The sequence below is a fragment of the Sturnus vulgaris genome, chromosome 5, assembly GCF_052056855.1.
Source record: "Sturnus vulgaris isolate bStuVul1 chromosome 5, bStuVul1.hap1, whole genome shotgun sequence".
NCBI classification, from domain to species: Eukaryota; Metazoa; Chordata; class Aves; order Passeriformes; family Sturnidae; genus Sturnus; species Sturnus vulgaris.
In genome coordinates this window covers 39,572,650-39,585,650 of record NC_142247.1, presented here as the reverse complement: position 1 = coordinate 39,585,650, position 13,001 = coordinate 39,572,650, and the positions used below count along the sequence as shown (strand labels likewise).

Below are 13,001 nucleotides of genomic sequence, written 5' to 3'. Positions count from 1 at the left end.
TAAAAAATCTAATCTAAAGAATCATAATTATCAGTGTAAAGGAATTAGATATTGATGCAACTGCCTGCCTAGCATCAAAGGCACTACCAAGTTTACCAAGCACAGAAGACCTAATCAGAGAATGTATAAAAGAGCTGATGTGGACTTCAGGTCTAGTTCATCAATCCTTCTGTCTCTAACAGGCCTGATAAAAAAAAATTAGTCTTGCAATAAAAATATTCTATTCAAGTGTTTCATTATCTTTTATAATTAAAATATTTATGTCTCTATGTCTAATCTAAGAGTTCAAATGTTGCATTGTAAGCCTAGTAGTTCTGCTCCCACACATGACAAACTTGGAGAACCAATGATTGTCTTGTACTTCACAGCAATCTTTCATTATTTTGAAGACTGTCTCAGACTCTGAAGGCTAAATGATAAACCCAAGTCTTTCCAACATTTCTCATAGGTGATATTATTTTGGTTTCTCCCTAGTTTTGTTGTGTCTTTCTAAATATTCCAGTTATCCTCTTCTTTTTTTTTGTATCTGGTGCCTAAAATCATACCATACACGAATGTAGAAGGAATATTGTTTTCTGTGTTTACAGCAAGAACTGCTCTTTACAAAGCATGTATTTTCCTTATTCAGCATATTGTTGCCTCATGCTCAACTACAATTCACTATAATATCCAAATTTTCTTTTAACATAATCCAGCATGTATATGGGCAATGCACCAGAGTCTCTGCTCATCATTATCAAATTCAGATCAGTGCACTCTAATACCATTCTCCAAAGTTACTTCAGTCCTTACAATCATCTTCAGACTTAACAGACATATTCTCTATTCCATCATTTCATCATGTATATCCCACATACATCTCCATATAAATGCATAAATATTTATAAATATATGTATGTAAATATAGATGAATAAATATTCCTTGAGGCATGTCACAGTTGAATACTTGGGACACTTAAACTTTCATAGCCTGTATAAGTTATGTGATAATGAGCTGGTCTTCACACAAAAAAAAGGAGCCCAAAGGAAAAATGGAAGCTGTGGGAAGCCAAATAACATCACAATTTAATTCATTTTTGTCTATTACAGGAGTCATCAAACTGTGGCAGTCTCACCTCACAGCTGTGAAGCAGCACTGAAGCCTCTGGACCCACATCAGTGGGTGCAACTAACCCAAGGAGTCAGAGGAGAGGCTGGCCAGGTTGCCTGGCAGACTTGGCCATAGCTACAGGTTTTGCTGTGGAGTGCAGGGCAGAGCATTTCAGTACTGCACAAGATGTGTGTTCTGAGGTGTTTAGGGGATCAAAGTCAGTGAAATGGGGATGGTTTGGGGAGGATCAAGAGTGGAAAAATATAGACAGAAGAACACAATTTTTAACACAGAGAAGAGAGCATCTGTCCAAGCTGTGGGCTGCCAGCTGGACCATGAGAATGCTGTCGGAGACAGTGTCAAAGATTTTACTGAAGTCCATGCAAATATCCACACTTTTCCATCATCCACTAGGAAGGTCACCTGGTCATAAAATGAGATCAGGTTGGTCAAACACTACCTGCTATTCCTAAACCCATGCTGGTTGAGGGCTGAGCCTGACCCCCTGGTTGGCCATGTGATTGCATTCAAGATAATCTGTTCCATAACGTTCCCCAGGGCAGGCTTATAGGCATGTAGTTCCCTGGATTATCCTTCTGTCCCTCAATAATTCTGAATTTGCTGCAATAATGTTGAAACAAACTGCATTCGTTCAATTAAGAGAGTTGAGAGACCTGTAGAACACTTTTTTGAAACAAAGGAAGATCCTGACACATAGACAATAAAGTATTCAGTCTACAGAGCTGGAGCATTTAAGTAGAAAGTTAGTAATAGGGAGTTTTCATAGTGATGGAAGCTATCATCTAAGTCACAAGGCAGATGTGTGTGTTCAAAGAGCTGTAGACTTACTTTAATCTCACCTGAATTTCTGATAATTGTATGTTTTTAGCTGAAAATGTTTAAAGATCTTTTGTGCAGTTTATTAATTTATTTTAAGTACTATACTTTTTAAGGGAAGTAAAATTTAATTAATATGAACATAAGCTGGCTCATATTGATTTGTCATTGAAAATGTGTCATTTTCCAAGTTCACTTATAATGTGTGCAGAAGCTTTTCTGCCTATTCACAGAGTATATTTATAATATTAACTATACACTAGAATATTAATCACATATTTCTTATCGAATTATATAGTTTCAAAGAAATGTGGCAATCAGTACTAATGAAGATTTACTCTACTAGAAAAATTAATTAAACACTGCCTTCAGATAACGTAATATCATTTGTACATTTTGACTGAATATCTAATTCAGAAAGATACACAGGGAATATTTATATAGAACTAATTATTTTTATCCTGAAAAAGAAAATAAAAATAAGTAATATGTACTCAGTTTAATAGCAGAAATAAGCTGCATTAAAAACTTTTCACCTACAGAAGTATTGATTCTTCATTACTAGTAATTATAGGACAATCCAAAGTATATATATCTTGGGTGTTTTTTTCTTTTTTCATATGAAATCAATATTAATAAAGTTTCCATGCAGTTACAAAAGAAACAGGTTGAACGTAAAAGATCCAAATAGTTTATTGAAGGTTTTAAGAGCTTCTTGTCCCGAGAAGCACAGATACAGACATAAGCCAAGCATGTTACTGCTTCCAGAAAAAAAATGAACATTCAGTCCTTCTACAACCAATCATTTCAAATTGAATTAATATACAATGCCCTAATGTTGGAGATTTTTAAAACCCACTAAACAATAGAACAAACAAACAAAAGAAATATGAAGAATTTCTGGCGGCATTGTAACATTAAGATGTCACATGTATTTGTTGATATGACACCGATTTCAAAGCACTTGGCAAAGCTCTTAGAGGTGATGGTATAACCACTGCAACTCCTTCTGGCTGAAGTTCATGTCCGTGTTTTCCTGTCTGGACATTCAGATCACTCTTGCTCTCTGTGGAGAGGTTTGCGCTCCGGAGGGAGCACTGGCTGTAACTTCTGCCAGCGCTGTGGAGGCCAGAGAATATGAGTAGCTCGGGCATGTAGAAGTCCAAGAGAAACCTGCAACCAAAACATAAACCAGAGATGTTATTAGGTAATGCAAATAAATCAGAATGTGAAAAATTCAAAGCACGTGATGATTTGTTAGAGCAGTGGGAGAATACAAAGCAGAAGAGTGAGTACTCTCTCATGCATGTAATGAGGGGAAAAGAAAATTTTTAATTTTTTTTTTTATAAAACGTTTTTGGAGCTCAAAACAGCTTGCTGAAATGCACTGTCTGTAACAGTAAAGAAGTAGGATTTTTTTTTTCATTTTCAAGGAAAAAAGCTGCTTAAAACAGGTGAGGCATCTATTATCCACATAAAACTTTTTGGTAACTAGTTATTCTGGCTCCAGAGAACAAATTTCAAGTATCTATTTTGAATAAGTTCAACAGAATCTGCATCTTGGATTTGAGCCATGTGTACTAACCACACCAGGACAGTGGCTTTTCTAAACATGCTGTGTTTATTTTATCACTCTCCTTCAAAACTCCATTCTGTCTTCAACCAAAAATGACAATTTCTGTGAATTGTAAAGATTTCCCTGAGGATGAAAACGTATTTCTCTACAGATCAAAAACTTTTGAAGTGCTAGGAATACTTAAAACTAATTAATATGTTTTGCAAATGTTTTACCATCTATTATTTATTATTGTTTACTTCAGTAATTTTATGTCACTAGTATTTTACTTCAATAGATCAAAACAAAATTCAACTCTGATAGTACTTACAAATGAATCAGAGATAACATAATATAGAAAACAGAATTGCTTTAAAAATCTTAAGTATATTATAAACAAGACCTTTTTCATATATGGTATGAAAATGGCTAGACTCAGAGTAAGAATAGAATAGTCACAATTTCAGACTGAGATAAGACAGTCCATACTTAACACAGAAATTAAGTCATTTTGTATGGAGTTAATCTCAGTTAATTTGAAAAGCCTGAAGCATAAACTTCTGCATCTTAAATTATTTGTTTAGACTTGTAGAGAAAATAGCATGTAATAAGCATCCAGCACCAACAGAAAAGTTATAAACAGGACAAAATCATCGTTAGAAATACTGGAATGTCTATGTCTGTGACAAGATTGAATAATTCAGACTCCTAAACAGACAATAGTGTTATAAATCTACAGAATCAGTAATGGCATGGATTAAAAAATGTAAAGGCTTTATTTGACTCTTATGTCATTATTTCCTATAAGAACAAGGTAACATCAGTGATATTATCCTAAAGAATTTTTCAAGCCATCAAAAAGGAAATGCTTTTCTGTATGTGCAGCAGTACACGATACTTGCACACATTATACAGGACACTGAAGTGACCGGAAAAAAATTGCAAACTGGTTCAAAAAATAATGATGGAAGCAAAGTCCAACACATATTTTAACATAAACAAACAGTATAGTGTCTATACTCCATATTAGGAACCATGGAGAGAAAACATGTATACTTGCTTTATTCCTATATTTCAATGATCTGAATTGGCTGTTGTAAGAGCCAGGAATTAAATGGATTTCTAGTTTGAATTTCTACTTTGTAAACTCAGTTCCATTCCATTTCTCACTGGAAAAAAAAAATTATTTTAGTAAGCAGGCAATTTGGCATTTTATGCAAACAGACACCAAATAGGCCCCAAGGAATATCTTGAGCTAATTTTCTTGATTTAATTCATAGGATTAATGTATATTCACCAGTCTCTCTCTCTACTACATAATCAAATCAGTGAAGCTGAAGTGGTATATATCTAATTCCATATTCTGTAGCTTGATGAAGCAGGTGCTGCATTACTTGAATATAATTTGGTTACTTAATAATCCATGATATCTAAAAGAATCTGAAGTGGATCACTGAATTGAAGTCTAGTATCATATTTCACTTGCTTGATCCCCTGTAGGGGCCACTTTTTTCCCCAGATCCATTGCAGTTTTTTTTTTTCCTACATTTAAGCAAAGGACAGGCTGCTAAGTGACAACTCTTTTTCAACAGCATTGAGCAACATTTTTTAATGTCTTGACACACTTTTCTGTAGTTTGGTTGATATTTATGGAATTCGAAACATCCTTTATCTTAATTAGCCCATAAAGCGGGCTGCCAATGTAATATTACCTTGTTGGGCTTTTTCCCTGAGCATACAGCATGATAGCACACACATTACAGGCTGGTGCCAAAATATAAAACCACAGCAAATCCCACAGCTGCATATAAAATGTGACAGCATTAGTACAGAGAAAAAAATGTTAGAATACTCTTTTCAAACACAAATAACATCTCATTTTCAAAGCTCTGTGTTTTTCTCAGTACATTGCTTGTTACTGATGTCAGCAGGAGGTCTGCAAACAGACTGAGAATATAATAAATGAATCAAAACATGTTTTAAGCTGAGGCTGGGAATAATTTTGCCCAGAGGATTACTTCTACCCACCATCGTCTGCCTCGAAACTAATAAAGAACTCTCCTTCCTATAAACATGATTTACAACATGACTAGAGTTAAAAAGAAAAAACAGATATTGCTGGGTGATGGAAGCCTTTGCTAAACAACAAATTACACTGATGCTATAGGACTTCTTTTATAATAACTTAAAGGTTCACTTTAAAAGCACCTTGATGTTTGACTTCTGCAAACAACCATAATAACTTTTTTCCATTGCCTATTATTATTCTGTACTTACCACAGCAGCCATGAATTTCACTGAGGAAGAACAGAATTGTTCGCAGAGAATAATCTGCCCTTGTTAATGGATTTACCCTCATCAAGGTCAGATATGAATGAATTCAGAAGAGTGAACTAAAAGGCTATACTTTCTGTTGTAACTGTGAAATATTGAGATAATCTATTTATCACTTCACTTATAGTCATTATTTTCTCCTTTTACATAAGAAAATAAGTTTATGCCCTTGAAACACTGTCTTAACCTAACTTAAGAACTTAACAGACATAAATTCTTTGAGGAATGTGTTTCCTTTCCATCACAGAGATGCCAGCAATTAAATAGTTGGGGGTTATTTCTACATTATGACCTATTTGTTATTCTTGCTTTGGTAACAACAGCCATTATATTGAATTGAACCCATATTATGGTGCCTAAGCTGAGCTGTTTAAGCTTTTTTAAATATTTGAATATTAAGTGGAACAACTAAGAACTCACTTCGTTAACACAGCAATTTTATCTGCAAAGTTTCTAATGAATACTGTTTTGACACTGTCACTGTGCTAAAAGCGTATTTCCTCAGTGTCTGCTTGTTGTTAGTATGCTAGTTGTATGGAAACTGATTAGTTTTGGCACTGCATTAGGAAAAGATAAACTTAAGACTGATAGTGCTATCTTCAGTGGTACTTAGAACAACCTTGCTCATTTTGTCCTAATAGGCTTGGATAAACCACCTTTATTAGGATGAAGTCTTACAATAATATCACTTCCTCTGGTTCTAAAATACATCATGAAAATGAGAAAAGTAGTATTCAGACTGTACAAGAGTGTGTGCACATATAGCATACAGTGGAGCACATCAAAAGTTCTACGGAAATGACAGATATTCTCTTTGGATCTCAAGAAAAGGGAAAGGCCAAATAAGGATGTGATCCCATTTGCTGGTTTTGGCTGGGGTAGAGTTCATTCTCTTCACTGTGGCTGGTATTAGACTGTGTTTTGGACTTGTGCTGAACCCAGCACTGCTGACAAAATAGACATGTTTTTGTTATTGCTGAACAGGATTTACACAGACCCAAGGCCTTTTCTGCTTTTTGCACCGCCACTGCTCCTGGCAAGGAGACTGGGGATGCCTGAGACGTTGGAAGGAGCCAGGATAGGTCACCCCAAGCGACCAAAGTATATTCCAGACCATATGACATCATCCTCCGTGTGTAAAGCTGGGAAAACCAGGAAGCAAGGAAGGTTCAGAGTGATGGTGTTTGAGTTTCCAAGTCACTATTACATGTGATAGAGCCCTGCTCTCCCTGAGATGGCAGAGGGAAGGAGTGAATTAATTCCTTGTTTGGCTTTGCTTGTGTGCATGGCTTTTGCTTCTACCATTAAACTTTATCTACCATTGTCTTTATCTCAACCCACAACTTTTCTGACTTTTACCCTGCCAAGTGTCTCCCAGATTCTGCTGGAGGGGGAGAGAGTGAGCAGTGGCGTGGAGCTGGCCGCTGGCTGGTGTGAATTCACCACATTCTAACAAGGATATTCTCAACTTTCCCAGAGAATGTAAAGTCTACCCAAACAGCTCCCAGTCATGAGCTCACTTTGGTTTAGGAACATTCCCCACAGATTTTTCTTTGCTTCTTTTTTCCTTAAGCTGTCTTTATTTTGCTGTACCTAAAACAGCCAAGATTTCAGATTCTGTAACAACTCTGAAACAACGAAGAACAACACCACTAAAATATACCCTGAGAAACAGCACTGCAGAACCAAAAAATCTAAACCTTTAAAACTTTAGAAAAAGTTAGACTTCCTAACTTGTCAGTTTTCTATTTGGAAGTAATAACCATAGAATCATAGAACTTAACACTACTTTTACTGACAAGACTTGTAAGATCATTGACTCCAACCACTAAGTCCCTGTTCACCACTAAAACATATCCCCATGTGTCACATTCACATGCATTTTGAACAATTCCAGACATGTAATAAGACAAAGAGACAAAACAAAAATGCAAGGATGTTCCTACAGCTGTATCATAGCCCTGCAATTCGGTGTAGCCACTGCCACTAACAAGCTGTAGATCTTGCATCAGCTCTGCAAGGCCTCAAGATTAATTTCTCAGGATTTGTCTGAATTTATCTCTCCTGCCTGGAGGTTTGATTCAGCTTATTTAGCTGCAACAAATTTTCTAATGATCAGGTGACTATTGACTAATTTTTACAGTTTTGCTTATACTGCTTACATTTGGTTATATTTGCACAATCTTGTGGTATAATCAGTTTTTACGTATACATGAAAAAGTAAATATTCTGTACAGGATGAAATATTTGTGATTTGCAAATAATAATGAGATATACAGGACCGTAGGCATGGGATAATAAAAACAGATTGAAAAAACCTAGCAAACGTAATTTTAAAAAAACCCAACTGACTGTCAAAAAGGTTTTAAGGTTATCAAAGAGAAAAAACAGTGGAGAATAACAAGGAATATACTAGCACAAAATAAAATATATGATCAATAGAGACACAATGTCAAAATCCATAAAGAATAAAGAAAAAAGTTAGAAAATATGCTAAATTAGTGGAAATTGAGAAAGAAGAGATCAATGACATCACAGTTCTTCTAATGAAGAATTCAGGGTGCCAGCAACTCATGAAAGCACCTTTTTCGTGTATTTTTGAAGAGGATGGGTGCTGCCAACCTTGGGATGCAAAGGAGCAGCATAACCACTGAGATAAAAATAGATACTCGAAAGTGGTTTTGTGATATTTTTAAACTGTTTTGATGAGACTTGTGTATTAATTTGATAATTTGCACTGCAAAGGGCACTATCATTCTCTGAACTAACCCTATTAACAGTCAGAAAAATACTGTAAAGTGTTGTGATTTTAATGCAGGTGTGACTCAGTCGCCTCATATCATGGAATTTTCCTGGTTTGCTCACAACAAAATTTTGACTGTAACATTATGTTAGTTTTAATTTTCTGAGCCTACATAAATTCTCATTAAGTGCAGCACAGTTAAGAAAAGCTATCTGTTTTTCTCTCACTTGATATTTATTTTCATGTTTTTCTGAAATCAAAATGGTGATTTTGATGAAATGTTAATATTCATTTCACTATTCCTTCCATTTAAAACACCTCCAAAACAATTAAAATTAGAAAATTAAATGGACTGTTTCATTATTTCCTCACAATGTATTTTGACTTAGGGGGATTATGACTGAAATTTTAGTTATTTCAATAAAACCATGAAATAGACATGAAGATGTAATAATCACATTACAAAGTACAAAACTGGAAATCTTGGAATATCTTGATCAGTCACACAAGATAATAATAAACAAAGGTATATGAAGAAAATAATAAAGCACATCAGCAATCCCTAACATTGAGTTAATATGAAAATCCTCTCTGAGGGTGTACTACAAAAAGTACTTGGGTATGAATATACATCTGAAGAAGAAAGATTATCTTCTTTCATCATATTTCAACCCAGTAAATAGTCAATGCTCCTGTCTTCCAGGCTCATCAATAAATGTTTAATTGTGCAAATCCCCTAAAATACCACTGAAAGAGAGCAGTAACAGCTACCCAACAAACTAGAAATAGAACTAAACTACAAGCACCACACTACCTGTGTACTTGAGAAATTCAAACAGTGACAAAACTACAATTTTAAAGGCCAGTCTCTGGTTTTGTGTCACTTTTGCTTTAGTTTTTTATATTCTAGCAATATTAGATAGGCCCCTCAAATGTCATGGCCAATGATAAACACACAAACATAAAAAAAAAAACATTTTCTCAAACCAAAAGAAGATAAGGCAATAGATACAATAACAGTGTTTCAACTTATGTTTTCAACTCTTTGATGTAACAAATTCTTATATTTTTTCCTTCCATGCAGGCTAGCTAAGAAGTTTTTCACATAGCCTTTCACATGGCACTATGGAACATCAGCTGTTTCCTAGATTTCCTTCTTAAATTTTCTGTTTCGTAACACAAGCTCACTGGGGGTGGTCAGGAGTAACCCTGGAGCAGCAGAGGTCTATTCAGACGATATTTTGTTGGCTGGATACTTTCCAGTTCCGAAAGAGGCTCTCAAAGGTGCCAATACACATTAGATGAAAAATCCTCTATAATGGAAAAACCCTGAGTGATTTAAAGATGGTCCCTTTCAAGCAGGCATAGAGTTTCAAAAAGTTTTTCCAGATCTAGTAGTTCATTGCCCCGTTACCCATATTCCATCAGCCTATCAGCTGCAGTTTGATGATACCGATATTTTTAAAGACTGAGAATGGCAAATTTGCATGGATTAAAGGGTGTAAAGGGACCAGGCTAATGAAAAAGGTGAGAAAAAGTTCAAGAATATTTCAGCCCTCAAAATCAAAAGGAATTCTTAAGATAGAAACACATATGCAACTACACAGTGTTTCACCTATAACCCTAACAAAAATATAAAGCCTGGAACATCTATCTGTGTCAAATTAGATGTCTTTAAGAAAGGTTGTGGCACTGGGTTTTGATATTAGATGGTAGCTGTAAAATGGTCTCACAGAGAATTGTCCCAGTAAATTAATCTCACCAAAAAATCCATACTTTAATAGAAAGTAAACATGATTGCTATTACATTTCATCTTTTGTACATGGTTGAACCTTGAAACAAGTACTATCAAGAGCAGTAGTAGGAAAAGAGCTCAATAAAAATAAAATCCTGTGGATTACAGTAAAATCCCAGAGAAACCACTTCCTCTAGTAGAAATATCTGTGATAATGAGCAGTGACAGAAGAAACAAATATTCTTCCCCTCCTTCTTTTATGAATCCAAGAATAACACAAATATTAGAATCAATAAATTATTTTATAAATAAACCGATACCAGAATGATGTTCTTTAACTTATATTGGCTCACTGAAGGGTGATGTAACAAGGTGCCAATTAGCTCATGAAGACAAAAAGTGATAGATTCCTTTCTAAGACATAGCAAAGTGCCAGCATATTCATTGTTCTTTCTTCTTGTAACTGAAGAAATCACATCTAATGGAGCCACACAGATCTAGTGACAGAGAAAAGAATGCAGCCCATTAATTTTGTTACTAAGTGTTCCATTACAGTTCCATTAGTTTGATAGCTGAAACAGCAGCTCTAGATACAGATAAAACATCCCATATGTGTTTTCTTTCAGAGCTAGTATACAATCAGTAAAGGTCTGTATTAGTTATCAAATTTAGAAGTGCTCATTTAGGTAGAAAAAATATTTTTAAAATCTGATAATATATAAATGACAATTATTTAATTTTTAAAAGTCTTAAACAGTGAAAACACACACTTTAAAATTATGCATATATCACATATATGCATAGACAAAATCACAAAATCACAAAAAATCATGTACAAGATAAAAATATATTTCAAATGCAATGGTTGATTCCCAGAATGAATAGAATTCCCAGAATAAATAAAATGTTTGCACAGAATAGCTGTGTGACATTACTATAACAATTGTGATTGCACCCATCCAACACTGTTTTGCAATTTAAGCTATTCACATAAGAAGAGGTGAGCACTGCATTGAAATGATAACTCAGGTTATTGATTGAATTGAAAAAATGTACTAAATATCATAATAACTGGATTGCACTCTCATTTTTCTATCAGGTCTACATGATTATATAAACTTTCAGTTACCAAAGAGGGAAAGGAAGAAAAAAGGTCACTGAAAATAGAATATATTTCACATATGAGATTTCTTTACATTTAAATGTGCAGAAAAAGACTAGCTAACATTGAACCATAACTGAAATTCAAAAAAGCAGTGCAGATTTAAAGAAATTCAGTATAAAGTAGTGCATTGCTTATTCATCTTTTGAAGAAATCAACTGCCATTGACTAAATTAAATACTGTAACAGACTTAGTACAAGAATTCCATGAACTGAATTCTATTTCAATGCTTTTCTTTGGAATTGCCATGGATATATTGTTGAAAAAGCCACCATAGTTAATTAATTTCACTCCACCGATTTTTTCTATGTTTTCTGTCTATTTTTATATTTATATTTTTAAAATAGAGGTTAGCATATAACACAGCACTACTACTCTTTTCTCTTCAGTAAGTATAGCACTCTTAGCAAATACTCTTTCTTGTTTATGATTAACAGAGCCACTATGCTAAATAGGTCTACAAAAGGATTTATAAACCAATCTATTATTTATTTTAGATTTCTAGGAATAAAAATGGTAAAAGAACTGCTTAGTGCACAATATGCGCAGTATTGCATGCTGCATAACATAAAAATAATTTAATAGTTAAAACCTTTTAATATTTCATTGGATGATGCACAAAGTTCCTTACTAAATAGGATTGTCACTAAGTCATGTAACTCAACAGAAAAACAAAAGGTACTAGCAGCTTTCATGAAAGAGACACACCTTAAAAATCGATCATACATTTGCAATTCAATATTTTCAGAATTGGTAAATATTGTGGTAGGAAAAAAGAAATATTAAAAAAATATTATCTTCACCTAGAAAGTATTACCTAATTCCAAAATCTATGCATATTTATTATTTAGGTAAAAGACTTCAGTGTTCAGCAATGTATTGTATCAGTGCCACCAGTCAGAACAATGTCAGGCTTAGTGATGTTTTTCAGCTTACAACACTGATATTGATTATGTGTATTGTCTTTCTTCACTGGACAGTTAGGACACTAAACAGAACTGCTGTACATGACGAATTAGGTTGATTTCCAGTTTGGTACCATTGCATGTCATTAATTCAGTGTCAGGTTGAAGCTTGGGCAAACACAGAGGTACAGTGCAAGCCATTCAAGCACAGGAGTGATTGAGTGGCCCCAAGAGCTCACACATCACCCAGGGACTCAACTCCTCCTCTCACTACCTGCTCCTCTGCAGACATAGCTCATCCCCACAGGCTGGTCCTCAAGCAGAGGAACACTACTGCCCCTCTTCTGCAGTCCTCTGTGCTTCCAGGAGAACCAAACCCTGCCTCCTGGCACTGCTCTGGCCACAGAGATTCACCAGGATGCTCTGGGCAATATGGGGGAGAGCCCTGCTCTGCTGCCACTGCATGCTCACAGATAAATCAGGCCCTAATGATGAGTGGCTAGGATTCAAAGCTGAGCAAACAAGCTAAGATGACAGGTCAAATTCCACCAAATTTCTGTGGAAATGCACAACTGTGCCAGGGATCATATGCCTGCAAGCTGCGAGAGATGGCATTTTAGACTCATTCGGGAGAACTG

At 35.0% G+C, this 13,001-nt stretch overlaps 1 protein-coding gene across 5 annotated transcripts in view; it reads right to left on the bottom strand.

The window, feature by feature from the left end:
- Positions 1-2,595: 2,595 nt before the first annotated feature.
- IMMP2L (inner mitochondrial membrane peptidase subunit 2) overlaps positions 2,596-13,001 on the bottom strand; it is a 409,528-nt gene continuing 399,122 nt past the window's right edge. For all 5 annotated transcript variants that reach the window (XM_014871176.2, XM_088165491.1, XM_088165488.1 and 2 more), the window contains one exon: positions 2,596-3,100. In XM_014871176.2, the coding sequence (XP_014726662.1) occupies positions 2,981-3,100 (120 nt within the window). In that variant the 3' untranslated portion in view covers positions 2,596-2,980. The remainder of the gene's footprint in view (positions 3,101-13,001) is intronic.